This window comes from Dipodomys spectabilis, unplaced genomic scaffold (genome assembly GCF_019054845.1).
Source record: "Dipodomys spectabilis isolate Male_0828 unplaced genomic scaffold, ASM1905484v1 ptg000212l, whole genome shotgun sequence".
Lineage (NCBI taxonomy): Eukaryota > Metazoa > Chordata > Mammalia > Rodentia > Heteromyidae > Dipodomys > Dipodomys spectabilis.
Genome location: NW_024870889.1, coordinates 1,783,832 through 1,801,048, shown reverse-complemented (window position 1 = coordinate 1,801,048; position 17,217 = coordinate 1,783,832). Strand labels below are relative to the sequence as shown.

The 17,217-nt window shown below is 59.7% G+C and overlaps 2 protein-coding genes across 6 annotated transcripts in view; one reads left to right on the top strand and one right to left on the bottom strand.

Moving 5' to 3' along the window:
• Positions 1-4,370, top strand: part of Ppp1r13b (protein phosphatase 1 regulatory subunit 13B) — an 84,074-nt gene extending 79,704 nt beyond the window's left edge. For both annotated transcript variants that reach the window (XM_042696832.1, XM_042696831.1), the window contains 2 exons: positions 1,986-2,185; positions 4,083-4,370. In XM_042696832.1, the coding sequence (XP_042552766.1) occupies positions 1,986-2,185; positions 4,083-4,124 (242 nt within the window). In that variant the 3' untranslated portion in view covers positions 4,125-4,370. The remainder of the gene's footprint in view (positions 1-1,985; positions 2,186-4,082) is intronic.
• Positions 4,371-5,125: 755 nt separating this feature from the next.
• Positions 5,126-16,655, bottom strand: Zfyve21 (zinc finger FYVE-type containing 21). Of its 4 annotated transcripts, none has more exons than XM_042696834.1 (8): positions 16,456-16,655; positions 8,781-8,831; positions 8,477-8,645; positions 8,010-8,085; positions 7,822-7,913; positions 7,359-7,412; positions 5,905-6,047; positions 5,126-5,715 (listed from the first exon to the last, which is right to left on the bottom strand). In XM_042696834.1, the coding sequence occupies exons 1-8, from the start codon at positions 16,591-16,593 to the stop codon at positions 5,680-5,682; spliced, it is 759 nt and encodes a 252-aa protein (XP_042552768.1). In that variant the 5' UTR covers positions 16,594-16,655; the 3' UTR covers positions 5,126-5,679. The 4 variants fall into 4 exon arrangements, with proteins under 4 accessions (XP_042552768.1, XP_042552769.1, XP_042552770.1 ...); XM_042696835.1 differs by having other exon boundaries at positions 5,905-6,044; XM_042696836.1 differs by lacking the exon at positions 7,359-7,412.
• Positions 16,656-17,217: the final 562 nt, after the last annotated feature.

The window sequence follows — 17,217 nt, the reverse complement described above, 5'->3', positions numbered from 1 at the left end:
ACCTCGATGCTTGTGCAGTCGTGCGCTGGGAGTAGCCAGTCAGCTCTGCTCTGTACACTTGTTTCTGGGGTGCACTGGACTTGAAGCAGAGCCCATCCATTCATCCACGTGCTAGCCTAGGGTTAGCCATTTGCCCCAAGCCATTTGATGAGTCAAGTTCATGCTACATTACTGGCTGCCATCCCAGGTCCCATTTTCCCAAGGATTGGTCACGCACACGCTACACAGAGCTCCCACAGCAGAGCTGGTAGGGCGGGGCAAGCCAGAGCTCTGAGGGTGGAAGGCTGACAGGCAGTGACCACACCGGCCCCTCCCCAGGGCACCTCAGGTAGCTGCATGGCCGTGGTCCACTCAGATGCACAGTCTGCAGCACACCCACCACCCCGCCAGCCACAGCTGCTTCTCACTTCTGAAGGTTTGCGCTAGATCAAAATTCCAACTTTTCCCTTAAGGACTGCCTTTATGTCAGGAACCAGTGTCTCATGCTTCCATTCCTAGCCACTCAGGAGGCTGAGATATGGAGGATCATAGTTCAAGGCCAGTCTAGATAGAAAAATAACAACACATCTCCAAAATAACCAGCAGTCTCCAAAAAACCACCAGTGCTGGCCAGGTGCTGGTGGCTCACACTGTAACCCTAACTACTCAGGAGGCTGAGATCTGAGAATCACAGTTCAAAGCCAGGCAGAGATGTCCATGAGACTCTTACCTGAAAACGGGAAGTGGCACTGTGGCTCAAAGTGATAGCAAAAAAGCTCAGGAACAGCACACGGACCTTGAGTTCAAGCTGCATGACTGACCAAAAAAAAAAAAAAAGCAATGTTGGAGATAGGGCTCAAGCGGTAAAGCGTCAGCCTAGCAAGTACAAGGCCTTGAGTTCAGACCCCAGTGACGATGAGGAAGGGGAGGGAAGAGGGAATTGCCTTTAGAACCACAAACCTTTACATAAAACCTAGAGCAAGGTCTCAGTCAGAGCCAGGCACCAGTGGCTCATGCCTGCGATCCAAGCCACTCAGGAGGAGAGCAGTTTTAAGCCAGCTTGGGCAGGAAAGTTCATGAGATCTCTATCAACTACAAAGAGAAAAAAGCTGGAAGTGGGGCTGTGGCTCAAGTAGAGCACTAGCCTTGAGCACAAAAGCTTAGGGACAGCTCTTAGGCCCAGAGTTAAATAAAAGATTTCAGTCAGCTCTTCATGTTTATGGGTTCTGAAGATGTGGATCCAAACAATTACTTAGAGTATTGGACAAAAATTACTGGCACTGAGCCGGGCATTGGTGGCTCACGCCTGTCATCCTCGCTACTCAGGAGGCTGAGATCTGAGGATCACGGTTCAAAGCCAGCCCAGGCAAGAAAGTTTGTGAGACTCTTATCTCCAATAAACTACCAGAAAACTGGAAGTGGCACTGTGGCTCAAGTGATAGAGTGCTCGCTTTGAGCTGAAGAGCTGAGGGACAGCGCCCAGGCCCAGAGTTCAAGTCCCAGGACCAACCAAAAAAAAAAAATTACCTGCACTGAGCACCTAACACTCTTCTTATGCTGGTTCCTAAACCATTCCGTGTACGATGGCTTACACACAGCGAACTAGTTTAGGGCATGAGGGAAGGCAAACGTAGGCTCTGCACAGACAACACACAGTTTTGCAACAGGGATGAACATCTAAGGGTTCGGGGATCTGCAGGATCTGGGACCCCTTCCCACATAGACACTGAGGCTGCTGTGCTCTTGCAGGGACTCGGGAAAGGGTGCGCACATTAAGCTGCACCGCAGCAGCTGGGTCTGGGGCAGCAGCTGGGTCTGGGGCAGCAGCTGGGTCTGGGGCAGCAGCTGGGTCTGGGGCAGCAGCTGGGTCTGGGGCAGCAGCGGGCTGTGTGGCCCTGCTCTCCCATCTCAGCCATCAGCCTTGGCAGGTCTCGCTTGTGCCTTTGTGGGGCTCCTTGCTGTGAACTGTCTTCTGCAGGGCTCTGATGGTTGCTCTTTGATCTTAGGGGTGCAGGAGAAGTTGGGAGTGATGAACAAAGGCACGGTATATGCCCTGTGGGACTATGAGGCGCAGAACAGCGACGAGCTGTCCTTCCACGAAGGGGACGCCATCACCATCCTGAGGCGCGAGGATGACAGCGAGACGGAGTGGTGGTGGGCTCGCCTCGGGGGCCGGGAGGGCTATGTGCCCAGAAACCTCCTGGGGGTAAGTAGGCACTCCGCGCAGTCAGCTGGCCTTGTTAGCATGTGCCAGAGTCACAGGAAACCCTTGTGGTATGGGACCTGGTTCTGCAGGAGACCAGAGCACGCGCCAGCAGCTGCTCTGCCTGCAGTCAGAACAGGAGGCTCAGGCAGGATCCCTGAAGGTGCCTGGCTATACCCATACCCAGGGAGCGCCGAATCTGACAGAAGCAGAGCACCCGCTAGGGGCTGAGTGCTTTGCTTGGGGTGACCTTCAAAATAACAACTAGACAGCCAGGTGCCAGTGGCTCATGTCTAATCCTAGCTTCTCAGGAGGCTGAGATCTGAGGATCACGGTTCAAAGCCAGCCTGGGCCGGAAATTCCCTGATACTCTTATCATCCAATTAATCACAGAAAAAGCCAAAGTAGTATGATAATTCAAGTGGTAGGGTGCTAGCCTTGAGCAAAAGGAGCTGAGGGACAGCACCCAGGCTCAGAGTTCAAGCCCCTAGACTAGCAAAACAAAAAAACACAAAAACAGCTGGGTGCCAATGGCTTACTCCTGTAATCCTAGCTACTCAGGTGGCTGAGATCTGAGGATTGTGGTTCAAAGCCAGCCTGGGCAAGAAAGACTCTTATCTCCAATAAACCACCAGAAAACCAGAAGTGGTGCTAGCACGTGGCTCAGGTGATAGAGCACTTGCCTTGAGCTGAAAGGCTCAGGGACAGCTTTCAGGCCCAGACTTCAAGCCCCACAACAAAAACAAAACAAAAAAACCCTAGTTCGTGCCTATCGTCACACCCTGATCTAGAATTTTCCGTAGTGAGGTATAATGGTTTACACATGTAATTCCAGCACTCAGGCGGCTGAGGCAGGAAGAATACGAGTTCCAGGCCAACCTGTGCTAAATAGTGAAATTCTGTTTCAAAATACAAATAAATCTCTAGGTAGGCAGGAGGGGGCTGCGTCTTGTCTCCTCCCAGGTGCTGTGGTAGGGCTGGCCTTTGTGAGTCCCTCGTTCGTTTGATAGGCCTTTCTGAACACTGAGGCATGAGCCCAAGCGCAGGTCCCTGCGCTCAGGGTGCGCTTACGTCCTCATGTGGGCCAGCAAAGTGACACTCTCGGGTTTGGTTTGGTGTCCCGACCCGCAGGACGTCAACGAGGGCAGTGAACCTAAGCTAGAAGGAATGAAGGGACAAGAGACACGAAGAATGACAGCAAGACAGGGATTCTGATCAAGCTGCTCAAGCTGCTGCTAAATTTTATTTTTCACACAGCTGTATTTATATGCTTGGAATAAGAAAGCTTTTTCATTGGCCGAAGCAGCTGTAGGATATTTGCTTAGGGCAAGGTGAAAAGGTGGTCGGTCTTTAGCAGCTGCAGGGTGTTTGCTTAGGGCGTGGTGAAAAGGTGGGAGTCTGTAAACTCAGCCTCAAGCAGTTCCAGTGAGATAGTTAAGCCTATTATGTTGAGAGACTCAACTTTTGGCTCCCAACAGTTTGGGTTGTATGTGCCAGTCCTGGGCCTGAGCACTGTTCCTGAGCTTTTTTTTTGCTCAAGGCAAGAAGTGTTCTACTAATGGTCACTGTTCCACTTTGGGTTTTTTGGTGATTAATTAGAGGTAAATCTCACACTTTCCTGCCTGGGCTGGCCTCAAAACCAGTCAGTCCTCAGCCTCCTAAGTAGCTAGGATTCCAGGTGTGAGCCAACAGCACTGGCAGTGATGGAGTTTTTAGGTGGTGTGAAGTGCTGAGGGAAATGGGAACGGGAAACTCAAGGGTAGATCAACTCTTAAATGGAGGGTGGGACGCCTCAGGCACTGGGGAGACCAGCCTTGCCTCTGGGTAGTGCCGGCCCCGCACCTGAGGCCAGTTCCTGCTCAGAGGCTTCTCTGTCCTAACTGGCCCTACTGCTTTCCAGTTGTATCCACGGATCAAGCCCCGGCAGCGGACGCTCGCATAGACCCCCCCGGAGCACCTGTCTCCCAGCCTCCCCGGAGCTGCTGGAGAGGATTCTGCAGCCCCAGAAAGACCTAAGTTAGGACGGTCTCATGGTGCTCATTTTAGCAGACAGCGTCCACAATGTGAATTCTGCACTCCCCAGTCTGCCGCAGCTGGAGAGGCCTTTGCCTCTGAGACAACTGAACTTTGCCAATTACTGTAAATCCAAATAAATATCCAGCTTCCAAAACACCCCCCCATGTTGCCAGTAAGACTCCTGGAACGTCCTCGCCCAGTGGTGCCGGTGAGACCTGAGTCCTGCCTCACCGGCCCCGAAGCTTCCTCCCGTGCTGTGTCCGCTGCCCTTCCACAGGAGCCAGCTGCTGCCAGAGCGCAGCCCCAGCCCGCGCGTCCTCCTCCCACTCCTCCCACGGGCGGGCCGCCCGGTGAACGTGTCCCCTGCGTGGGCAGTTCGCACGTCCTGCTTCCAGCTGGGCCTCACAGGAGCACGCGTGCGTCTCCCTGCACAGGGTGGTCTCAGCCCTCGCAGCGTGAGTTCAGTGAGTGGCGTGGGTGATGGGGTGAGGGCAGCAGGCGGGGCGGGCGCGAGGGCCTGCTCCACTCCTCACCTTCCGGCAGGTTCCAGACTCCCCGTGAGGCAGGTGCTGCCCGGGGTTGGCTGTACAGGCAGGCTTGTTTTTTTTAACACACCAAAACTATTGTTCAAGAACGATCAGAATTGGGTTGGACATGTTTTCTCATTAACACATGGGCCTTGGTTCCCTCTTCGCGCGAGTCTTGTGTATAAATCCACACGGACGCTCTCGGGGCTGTGCTGTGGCCAGCCGGCACCCGGAGCACCCGCTGTCCAGGGTGACACCGGGCTGCCGCTCGCTGTGGAGGCTGCCCCTGCCGTCCCACCGCCACGCCACGCCATGCCACACATGCAGCAGACCACCCCGCACCCGGCTTCCGACCGGGGCAGAGACTCAAGACATCTGGACACAGAGGCAAAGCCTGGCGTGTACTTTCAAAATAGGTTTTAATTGTACGCTTTATGTACAAATTGCTGTACAGTCATCCTAATAAAGTGAAATCGTAAGTAAAAAGTAGAAAAGTCCGCTGGTGGCTTCTGCTTGCTGACATGTCAAAGGACCGAAATCCGGGCAGCCAGCGCGCAGGCTAATAAGGCAAGTGTGGTAAACGGGCCGGTGAAGACAGGCAGGCTGCCCTGCGATCAGAGCCGTGCGCGCCCCACCGACAGGCAGGAACATGGGCAGGCCACAACTTTCCCTAAACCTCAAGGTGCAGGCTACCCTGGAAATGGTTTAGCAGTAGTGAGTTCTATCTGCTCTCTTCATTGAGTACCAACAATGTAATACACAACTCTGAAGGCTGTGAAGCTGCTTATAGCGTTAGTGAACTGTGAGCATATTGCACTAGGTAAGTGGACATTTGCTTGTCCCAGATACTTGAGTTGCATTTCCCAGGACAAGGCCCTGTGGTGCTCGGGCAGGGGCAAGCTGCTGGACCGGTGACCAGATGCCCGCTGAGCTCTGCTCCACACGTGGAGTTAGCTATTGGTCCCGAGATTCATAGAGGAGCTTGGCAGCCTGCAGAGGGACCAAAAATAAAATCACAAAGCACCATCGGTCCTGAGCCTGGTGACAGTTGAGCCTGCGTGCCTTCTACAGAAGCTGCTGTGTGTACCTCAGATATATGACAGAATCTTCTAGAGAAGGCAAGCGTTTCTGTATGCCTACTGACCGGCCTCCTCCTCCCTTCCCCTTCCCCAATGGTACCTTGTGCATGGCCGCCAGCCATGCTGTCGCCTGCCTCTTGCTGGCATTCGCATCCTCTCCGGCCATCAGCCGCAGCTGGGTTGTGCCCTCTGCCCCCGGCACTGTGTACTGCAGGCACATGCCTGTGACCCGAGCACTGCCTGCTAGAGGAGGGAGATGGAAGTCAGGATGTCCAGCGGTGGCCTGGGCACCCACCTGACCCTGTGCTGCTTAAGGAGAGGCCGTGCTGGATGCGTGCACCTGCTCTACAGCAAGCTCTGCTCGCAGGAGGCAGGAAGAGGGGGCAGAGCACCGGGCCGGGCCCTCGTCTAGAATAACTTAGAAACTACCAAGCCTGCCGAGTCCTGCCCTCCACCACGGACAGGCATGCACAGCCAGGGTCGGGCGGGTGGGGGAGCCGGCTTAGGCTCTTCCTGGCCATCAGAAGATACGCCAAGCAGATGGCCACGCTCTCCCGGGTCCACTGCTAGACTCAGCTGGCCATCGCCATCCCTTGCTGAAGCCGGGGCTAAAGCTCAACAGACCACTGATGATGCCCTGCCAGGTGTCACTAGGCCGTAGGCACCCACACAGGCCCATCCTGAGGGCCGGTCTGCCAGACACACCCTCCGACTCTGGACTGCTGCCAGCTGTCCCAGTCACAACTACACAAAGAACAAAAGCGACTGCTGCACGTGGCTGCACCTGCAGCGGCGCCCCGCCTCCGGAGAGCCCTTCAGGCAGACGCAGCTCACCAGTGCAAACAAGGCTGACGCAGCATCGCACTGCGGGGTCTCCCACATAGCCCAGCCCACAGGCAGATGGCTCTGCATCTTGAGCACTCTAAGAAAGCACTGGATAGAGCAGGGCAACAAGTCTGCATGCCCACACTACGCTAGGGCACCAGGCCAGGACTACAGGCCTGCCCTGCAGAGCAAGCGAGAGGCTGTGTGCCTTCACAGGACCAGCCAGAGGCCATCCCTGGAGTGGCCCCTCCTGAGCCTCAGACCCCTGCCCCTGGCAGCAAGCATCTCCAGCCAGCGCGGCACCTCTCGCACACACCACCAGCCCAGCTCCTGCCTCTCCTTCAAGAAGTTGGGAGGGAGCTGCGAGAGTCAAGAGCCCCAGAGGCTGCCGCGGGCGGAGTGAGCAGCTGTGCAGGCAGCGTGGAAGAAGTCTGCTGTGCCCACGCACACCAGTGCCCGCTGGGCGTGGGGCCAGTCACACCTGTGGTCTGCCTTCTGGAAGCTGCCAGACACTGCCAGAAAGCTTCCAACTACCCAGTACTGCTGTGCTCCAGGAGATCACTGAACAGACATTTTCTTTCACTTCTGCTGTATGGCCCGTGTACCCGACTAAAAGAAGGGACCCTGCGTTTCACAGGAACACGGGCATGGACGCCTCATGCACAGAAGCCAAGGGGCGGAGGAGCAGGGCCACGGCATGCTGGGGGAGCAGAGGAGGATGCAGCTGACCTTCAGAGGCAGGAGGGCTCCCTGGGAGGCTGGTGTAAGCGGGAGAGTCCTTTTCTACGTCAGAAGACAGCCAGCCAGTGGAGAGAAAACAACCAAGAGCCAGTCAGCAAACAGCAAGGTGAGTGAGGTCAGGTGGGTTTTCAGGGCCACTGCAGCTAGGACGGGACGCTTCCAGGAGCTGCACGGGACGCAGGGCGCAGGCACCGTCAGGCTGCTACAGCAGGTCTGAGTGCTGCTCCTGGCGCCGGCATGCCACGTCCTCCCAGACCTGTTACCATGAGCGAGGGGCCACAGGTGCGGCGCACCAGGCACGTTTCCTCTCGTCCTAAGGCCACGCACGGGTCAGTTCTAAAACCTGTGACTCAGCTCGGGGCCCCCCAGACAGCGGGCCATTTCAGGTGCAAGTGCAGAACTCGGTCCCCAATGGCAGACTCCCCAGCAAAGAAAGGGCGCGGGCACGCACCTCCAGGAGCGAAGCCTTCGGTGACAATCTGCACCGTGGAGATGTTGGCGATTTCAATTTCATGGTGGCTGTCCCCACCCAGAATCAAGTACCTGTACCAAACCAAAGTGCGGCGGTCACGTGACCGAGGCCTAGGCACTGCACTGCACCGCCCCGCCCCGCCCCGGCGCCTGGGCTCTGGCTCTTACCTCTGGTTGTTGGAAAGACGGCAAACCATAGTTTCGGATTTCTCTGAATTTCCCAGCGTTACGTGGAAAGTGGCTCCTTGAGAGAAAGCAGATGTCCACACATGACCTGGAGCCGCCGCACTCCCTCCCCAGGCCAGACCCCCCGAAAGCCCATCACTAGCCAGAGAGGACACTTCAAGGGCAAGCAAGAAGCCAGCGACCGCTGCTCCAGCTGTGCCTTCCACCGGGCAACAAGGCATTGCTGGGTGAAGGGCCGACAGGTAACAATGGTGCTGCTGCCTGCAAGGCTTTTGCTTTTGCTTGCTCACAAAGCCAGCTGGTGTTTCTCCATCCTTCAAAGAAAAGGCCCCGACCAGACTGAGGTAGCGCCTATTCTTTCCAGCTCACCACTCCAGGACCAAAGTGGCAGAGGAGGCTCTGTGACCCCATGGTGGGGCCCAAACACCACGCGAGGGCGGCGTGCTCACCGCTCAGGAGCACCTTCAGCTGCTTGTCGTAGAACTCCGCCTCCCGGTGGGACACCAGGGCGCACTCGGCACACTGGCGCACGGGGTCCACAAAGCACATGCGCCGCAGCGGCACCTTCTGACTGCAGCACCTGTCGCAGAAGCACTTCCCGCACCGGCGGCAGTGGTGCTGCGCGCAGGGGGGAGGGGCGGTGAGCACCCAGGCCAAGCGCAGACGGCGCTGGCGGCCCACGGCAGCAGGCCTCCCGCCCCGGTACCCAGCTCTCCCCAGGGGGTCTCGCCAAGGCCCCGCTGCCCACCTCACCTTCCTGGTGATGAAGTCAAACTTGGTGTCACACTGCATACATCTTGGACACTGGAAGAGAATGCAGGCAAGTGTTAAAGCCAGCTCCCGCTCAGGAGCTGCTGAGCCAGGCCCGAGGGCACTGGGAGAGCAGAGCCGTCAGCGCCAGCCTCCGCCGCACACGGCCGCACCGCACACGGCCGCACGCACACGGCCGCACCGGCAGCTGGCAAGTCAGGACTGGCTTCGCAGGCTCTAGTCGGAGGCTCATGGGCTGGGTGGGCGGCTCTGGGTCAGCCTGGGTCCTGGCGGAGGGCCCAATGGCCAGACTTCCCACCGCCTCCCTATCACAGTGCCAAAGGCAGCTGAGCCTAGCTGCCCCATCTGGCCTGCTCCTCCTACGGGAGCCACGTCAAGCCCGTGAACTGTCTTGACATCCCAAGCAAGTCACTAGAGCAGGAGAGGCGAATGAAGGTGGAGCAGGAGTCTGTTAATGCAGGGATTCCACAGACAGCCCACGGGAGCCCATGCAGGGAGCTTCTGTTGAGTCCTCGTGTTCATTCCCAGCCTGGCGCTGAGGGGATTTGTGGAAGAGGCTGGAGAACAGGAGCGGAGGGGGTGCAGCATGGTCAGAGCCAGGCCTGGAGGCCGCCTCGAAGATGCCGCTTCATGCAGGGAGGAGACCAGGCCGATCTCCCTCGCTTCCCGGGTGACCTTGCAGATCAGCTTCACTCGGGAGCAGGAAGAGGTGGTCCCCGGCAGGAGTACTTGGCACGTGGACCTGGCACATGCAGAGACGTGCGTGCGTGTGTGTGTGTGTCTGCACTCCGTGCTGCCACCAAGCAGTGAGGCGGGGTCATGTGCCCATACCCCCTCCCAGCCAGTGGGCCTCGGTGCAGAGTGAGCCCCCCTTCAGCTTCTTCAAAGGCAGACCCGCAGAAGCACATTCAGCAGAGTCCTGCTCGGAGGACTGAGTGCTCAGCAACACCTACAGCAGGAACCCTGTTTCCTGGAGATGCTGCTGGGTGCGGTGCAGTGTAGGAGGGAAGCGTGTGAACACTCCGGGCCCTGTCCCCGGGCTCCCTGCCAGGCAGATCTGCGGTGCCTGGGCCTGCGGCAGGCCTGAGAGGCTCAGGGCTGCGACTTGGCCCGCGGGGTCCTGTGCGTCCACGCAGGCCATCAAGGACAGCCCCTGCTCTCTACATCTACCTTCCTCCGTGATCTGTCTAAACACAACTCACAGGCCTGACACGGGCGGCCCAACTCAGGAAGGCTTGTGGTGCTGCCACACAGAGACGGGGGTAACCCAGAGCCTGAACCCAAGAAGCGGACCGCAGCGCAGCTGAGGACGCCCGCACAGGACGCGCGGGCCACGCGGCTCCACAGGCGAGGCGGAGGAGCGCCGGCACTGGGGACGGACCGCCCTGCACCGCCCCCTAGTGGCTCAGGGAGGCAGAGCCCAGGTGAAGCCTGTGGGCGGCGGGTCCTGGCTCTGGAAGTGTTCCGGCCACCACGTGTGCCCTGAGCCCCTTCGCTGAAGGGGTCTGGCCATGAGCCATGAGCGTAGGGCACTCTTATAGTGACAGTGCTGACTGTCCCCAGCTCTGTGCACTGGCGCCCGCCTTTCCACAGCCAAGACAAAGCCTCCAGCCACGGGAAGGACCCGAGTCCCAGGGCAGCCCCTGGCACTGGGGGAGAAGGGCACCCATGAGCAGAGCTGCTGGGTGCCCCCATGTCGGGGACTGGCCCTGGCAGCATATAGTGTCCTGGAAACAAGTGCAAGGGAAAACCCACAGTGACCCAGCCATGGGGGGTGGGAGGGAAAGGGGGACCGGAGGAGCTGGAGGCCAGGACTCAGCTGAGCAGCTGGGGAGAGGAGCCACAGCTTCGTTTCGCTGTGGTGGGCGGAACTGGGCAGACAAGACCTGAAGTAGGGGTCACGCTTTTTTCCGTTGTGGTAGTGAGAACCAAGGTGCTTGTGTGTGACTGCAGCACGGTCCACAGCCGCCCCTCCCCCACCCCTCCCCTCCCCCATCCCTCCCCTCCCCCACCCCTCCCCTCCCCCACCCCTCCCCTCCCCCACCCCTCCCCTCCCCCACCCCTCCCCGGCAGAGGTGAGAGCTTGACTTTGGGGCAGTACTTGGGCTTGAACTCGGCCTCCAGCCTTTTTTTTCCTCCTTTCCTTCCTTCCTTCCTTCCCCCTCGCCCCCCCCCTCCCCCCCCTCCCCCTCCTCCTCCTCCTCCTTCGGGTGCTGGTGTTAAGGCTTGAACTCAGGGCCTCAAGTTGATGGTCTTTTTATAGCTAAGGCTCTACCACTTGAGCCAAAATCCTGCTTCAATCTCCAGCCCTTTTAAGAGCTATTGTGTATATGTGTCTGTCTGTACTGGAGCTTGAACTCAGGACCTGGACCCTGTCCCTGAGCTTTTCTGCTCGAGACTGGCCCTCTACCACTGAGCTACTGCTCCATTAAAAGCCATGAGGCTTTACTGCCAGGGCTGGCTCCAAACCTCGATCCTCTGATCTCAGCCTCTGAGTGGCTAGGATTGAAGCGTAAATCACCAGCCCCCAGCTAGTGAGTTCCTATCTTGAAAACATAAAGGCTGCGGTATCTCTCAAATGGTGAGAAATGGCTCAATCCTAAGTACTGCCAAAAGAAACCAACTCAAAAAGACAAGATTAGAAATGGCCACTGTAAGACAGAGCCCAACAAAAGGGCTCAGATCTTTTATCAGAGTGATGGGAGTCCCAGCGTTGATTCGGCGCAGGGAGCTGGCGGTTCCCGGGACTGAGGCTGCAGCGGGACCCCGGTTCTCCCGGCTGTGGCAACAGGGCGGGCAGGAGCACACCAGCGCCCGCATTCTCCCAGCACAGGCCCTCTGGCCTGGAAGGGCAGGTCCTCACAGAGCAGGGCCTGATCCTGAGCCTCCGCTTCAGCTGTCACCCGCCATCTTCACTGTGGCTGGCCAGAAACCCCACGTGTCCTGGAGACCCCTACGCGGCCCCATAGCCTCTCAGCCAAGTACAGGGCGTCAGCTGCTTCTCTGCGCCCCTCTGCGCTCTGCCCCCGGCCTGTGGACCCCTTGGACGGTGGAGTTTCTGGGCCAGCGGTTACACAACACCATGGGACAAAGGGCAGCATCGCAGAAACTCCCAGTATCAACCAGTGATTTTGTTTGTCCAAGATGGAGATCTGCAGCCCCTGGGCCTGCAGGTGCCTCTGAAGGTGCCCAGGTCCACCGCACAGTGTGCGGGAGGCCGGGAGGCCAGAGGCGGGCTCGGTGGCCCTTGCGCCTGAGGCATCGCGGTGGAGGTGTAGCACTCTAGGAGGCTGGGGACCAACTCAGCTTCCCTGGTTGCCCTCCCCTCCCCTCCCGCCCAGCCCTGGGTGCTAAGCCTTTCTGCTCTGCATGCTCGGCATCCACAGGCTTTGCCTCGGCCCAGGGCCTTCCTCCCTTCCCCCCACCCCTCCCTACGCCAGCCCAGGCCAGAAGAATCTGCTAAAGCAAACTCCACAGAGCTGACTAGCTCCCCGAAACCACGTGCTTGTGTCCAGGGGAGACACGGAAGCATTCCCTGGGCAGTGTTCTATTATTCTAAATGACTTACTCAGAAAATGAATAATTTACCAGGTGCAGGTGGCTCCCGCCTGTCATCCTAGCTGCTCAAGAGCTACTCAGGAGGCTGAGATCTGAGGATCACAGTTCAAAGCCAGCCCAGGCAAGAAAGTCTGTGAGACTTCTCTCCAATTAACCAGCAAAAAGCCCCAAGAGTGGCTCAAGTGCACTAGCCTTGAGCAAAAAAGTTAAGGGACAAGGGACAGTGCCCAGGCCCTGGGCTCAAGCTCCAGGACTAGCACAAAAAAAAAAAAAAAAAAAGGAAAGAATTTTTTAGACACTACTTTTCTGTTGATTTTATTAATGAAAAATTTTCGCTGGGTACTAATAGCTCACACTTGTCATCCTAGCTACTCAGGAGGCTGACACCTGAGGATCTCGGTTCAAAGCCAGCCCAGGCAGGAAAGTCTGTGCGACTCTTATCTCCAATAAACCACCAGAAATCTGGAAGTGGCGCTGTGGCTCAAGTGGTAGAGCACTCGCCTTGAGCTGAAGAGCTGAGGGACAGCGCCCAGGCCCAGAGTTCAGGCCCCACGACCGACCAAACACAAAGAAAAAATGTGTTTGTCAACAGCAAGTTAACACGCAAAGGGGACGAATCGAGGGTGACGGGAAGTCCCGCCCCACAGCCACACCGGAGTCAGCGACAAGCAAGCGCGCCGGCGGCCAGCGGCGGCCTGCACTGCGGCGGCAGCCAGGCGCAGCAAACGCCGCCCGTGTCACCGGGCGTCACCCTGTCACCCGTCACGGGGCTCTGGCGGGAAGGCCATCCCAGCAGCACACCATCTAGAACCGACGCCTGCACGCTGACCCAGCAAGACAGACGACCGGTGCACGAGAGGTGGGTGGACCAGGGCGGGCGCGCGCGCGGGACGGCGGGGGCGCGCGCGGGGGGACGGAGGGGGCGCGCACGCGGGACGGCAGGCGGGTGCACTGCACGGCGGGGGCGCGCGCGGGACGGCGGGCGCGCGCACGGGACGGGACGGCGGGCGCGCGCTCCAGTGAGGCTGGCTGCTCTCCCCCCAGGCCAGCCGGGAGGGCGCGACGGCTGCGCGTGAAGGCCGAGCGGGCACAGCGCTGTCCCTGCAGGGTGAGGGGCGGGCAGCGGGAGCCAGACGCTGCGGGAGCCAGACGCTGCGGGCTCAGCTTCTGCCCGCACCTCCACCTCCACCCCGAGGACGCTGCCTGCAAGCCGGAGGCGGACACGGCGGAACCTCGGCCGCAGGCCCCACAGAAGCCAGTCGTGTAATTTTTAGATGTATTTTGATGTCCCTTTATTGAAAGACCATCATTTTCAAGGGCAAGAACGCAACTTCTACAAATATAAAATGAAATTTCAAACCCTTACTAGCCAGTGTGGGACCAACCCCGTATTAAAGGCCCAGTTCAAAGTAAGATCCCACCAGTGTGGCGGCGCACACCTGTAATCCCGGCTGCATGGGAGGAGGGGGTGGGCTTCAAGCCAGCCAGGAGAGAACGTTCATGAAACCCCATCTCTGTCAACAAGTGGGAGTGCAGTGGCACCTGTTATTTCCAGAAATGGAGGCAGTAGATAGGAGGATCTCAGGATCTAAGCCTGGCCCTTCACAAAAGCCTGGGGGCGTTGCTCAAGTGGTAGAATATAGGGCCTGTGTAGTTCAGGGCCCAAGTTCAAACTAATGAACAGACACATACAGGGGCCATAAGGGACGAAGCCATGGTCTCGGCCTTTATCTGGCCTGGCCTCCTTCCCAGGACAAGCTTCGTTTGAGTCTCCTGGACGAGGGCCATTGGCCTTGGTATTGGTTGTCAAAATAATTCACAGTAGGAAACCCCTCTCAGCCAGAAGGAACAGATACCCAGCAAGCCTTTCGGCTGCGGCAGAAACTCCGGGCCCAGTCCTCAGGCGGCTGCACCTGGGGCGGCTCGGCAGCCTCACAAGGTAGCCACCAGGCACACTTCACCGAGTGCAAAGTCCCAAGTCCCAGCCCTGCCCCCGGCCCCAGCGCCCCACTCCGCAGGGGGCTAGGTCTGACACAAGCTCCAAACCCCACTCTGTCCCAGCAAGCTGGCTCGGTGGGTTCTCAGTGACCAAGCAGAGCAAAGGCCTGGACTGGACTGGACTGGACGGCAGAGCTCGCTCTCCCACTGAGGGCCGGGCCTCCAGGCTGCCCCCACCGGCCCCTCCCACCTGCCAGAGCCGCTGCAGAACTCCCAGTCCGCTACCTCTCTCGGTGCCAGCTTTCTCCTCCCCCGGCCTGGGCAGCCTTCCGTCCCCTTCCCTCCTCAGCCTGGCCCTCCCTTCTCCTCCCCTCCCCAGCAGCTGGGTGCCACCTTCACAGCAAAAAAAAAAAAAAAAAAAGCAACAGCAAGCCAGGCTCACGCCTGTCATCCTAGCTACTCAGGAGGCTGAGATGTGAGAATCGCAGTTCAAAGCCAGCCAACGCCAGCCCGGGCAGAAAAGTCTATGAGACTCTTACCTCCAATAAACCACTAGAAAACGGGAAATGGTGCTGTGGCTCAAGCGGTAGAGCACTCACCTTGATCCAAAGAGCGCAGGGTCAGCGCCCAGGCCCAGAGTTCAGGCCCCATGACCAACCAAAAAAAAAAAGCCCAAAGTAGAGACAGCTGGAGCGGTAGAGCGCCAGCCTTAAGTGAAGAAGCCAAGTGAGAGCTTGAGACTGAGCTCAAGGCCCAGTACCAGCACAAAACAAAAACGTAAAACAGCCTTGTCGTCCAAACTGCACCTATTCTAAGTTCCCCAAGAAAACACTTCAGCAATATCTGGGCCTCTATGTCCCCCCAAAAACCATCAAATCTAAGACTTTCTGCAAGCTAGGCAAGCCTTCTACACTGAAGTACATCACAGCCTTCAAAATACACTTTCTAAATCTTAGAGTTTCATGAACTCAGATTCTAGGGCTTTCTTCCTTACTCATAATCAGGTTGGGGGGCAGGGGGTGTGGGCACACTGCACCCTTCCAAGGTGGGGACACAGTCTGTCACCGAGGGGAAGCATGCGGCCCGTCCACCTCTGCAGCCACCCTGGGCTCCCGAGTCTGGGTGGAGCCCCAGGCCCTCCGCCCAGATCAGTGCCCACACCAGCAACAGAGAAAGGCAGCTTCGGGGGAAAATGACGCGGTCACCCAGGTAATGCTGCAGTATGACCACTGTGAGCCCACGCACCGTCTGGGCCACGCGTGTGTCTGTGCCATGCAGCCGAAACCACGAGTGCTCACGCCGGCACGTGTAAAATACATGCTTTTCCTGTCCACTTCACTTATTTATGTTGTCGGTCATGGGGCTTGAACTCTGGGCCTGGGCGCTGTCCCTCAGCTCTTCAGCTCAAGGCGAGCGCTCTACCGCTTGAGCCACAGCGCCACTTCCGGCTTTCTGGTGGTTTATTGGAGATGAGAGTCTCACGGACTTCCTGCCCGGGCTGGCTTTGAACCGCGATCCTCAGATCTCAGCCTCCGAGTAGCCGCCGGCGCCCGGCTCCGTTTGAAGTTTTCCTTGAAAGATTTCAGCGGCCCAGCCGCGACGTCCCGAGTTCAAACCCAGCACCGCCCAGAGAAACAAGGTGCTTAAACGCCCGGCCGAGACGACCGTGTGCGGAGCCGGGGAGGCCGGGTGCGGGTGGCGCCCCGGTCACCCCGGCTGCTCGGCAAGACCTCGGTTCAAAGCCAGCCCGGGCGGGAAACGCCGACGACGTCCCCAGCTGCGGGTCCTCGGTGCGAAATGCGCCCCGTCCCGGGCCGGGCCTGGGGGGCCGGCGCAGCCGTGACCCGGGCCCGGCCCGCCGCCCGCCGCCCGCCGCCCGCGCGCCAAGCCCGGGGCGGAGGAGCCGCGGCCGCGCGAACCCCACCCGCTGGCACCCGGCCGCGGCCCCGGGCGCAGCCAGCCCGGAGGGCCCGGGCTTCGGGAAGGGCCCACGCGGGACGCGGCCGGGCGAGCACCGAGGGGCCCCGCGGCCGCCCGGACCCGGGCCAGCGGGACCCGGGTGGGGCGGCGGGGCCGGAAACCCAGCCGCGGCCCGGCGCCCGAGAGCGGGGGGGAGGCCCGCGGGGCTCGGGAGGGGCCGGGCGCGGCGGCCGGGACGCACCTCCTTGTCCGGGACCCACTGCGGCTCCTCCAGGCCGAACGGGCTTCCGAAGGCGCGGTGCTCGGGCACCATGCGCAGGCCGCTGGGAGAGCGCACCAGCTTCTTGGCGTCGCGGCGGGCCGCCACCCCCGAGGACATGTCGCCTCCGCCACCCTCGCGCTGGGCCCCGCTTTCAGCCGGGCGGCACCGGACGGCACCGTCCGCCCCGCCCCGTCCGCGTGCGCGCGGCTGACAGCACCAGCGCCCAATCGCCAGCCCCGGCCCGTAGCGCGGACCAATCGGACCCCGGAATTCTCCTTAGCACCGCCTTCTCCAGTCGCACCAGGGACCCACCCCGCTACCGTGCGGCCGTCCGCCAATGAGCGGCGAGGACCTGCCGGGGCTAGCCCCGCCTCCGCAGAGGCGATTGAGATGTGCAATTGGTCAGCTACTCGGCTCCCTCGGCGCTGCCTTGCTCCTGATTGGCTTGGCCTACTCAAAGTTCTGGGCACTCATTGGACGAGGAGGCCGAGAGGGGCCGGCCGCGCCAAGAAGTTGAGGAGCGCCGCAGACGTGGAAGTTTGGGCGGCCGGCGCTCCGCGCGTGGCGGGCGGGAGCGGAGCGGAGCCGAGGGGAGTGGGGCGGCGGGCGAGGCTCCCTGAGGCGGCACCGGGCGGCCGCGTCGGTCCCGGCGGCTGAGGCAGGCCCCTGGGCCGCCGGTGAGGCCCGGGCGAGGGCGCGGGCCGGTCCCGGCTGCCGTCCCGGGGAGGGGCGGGGCCTCCC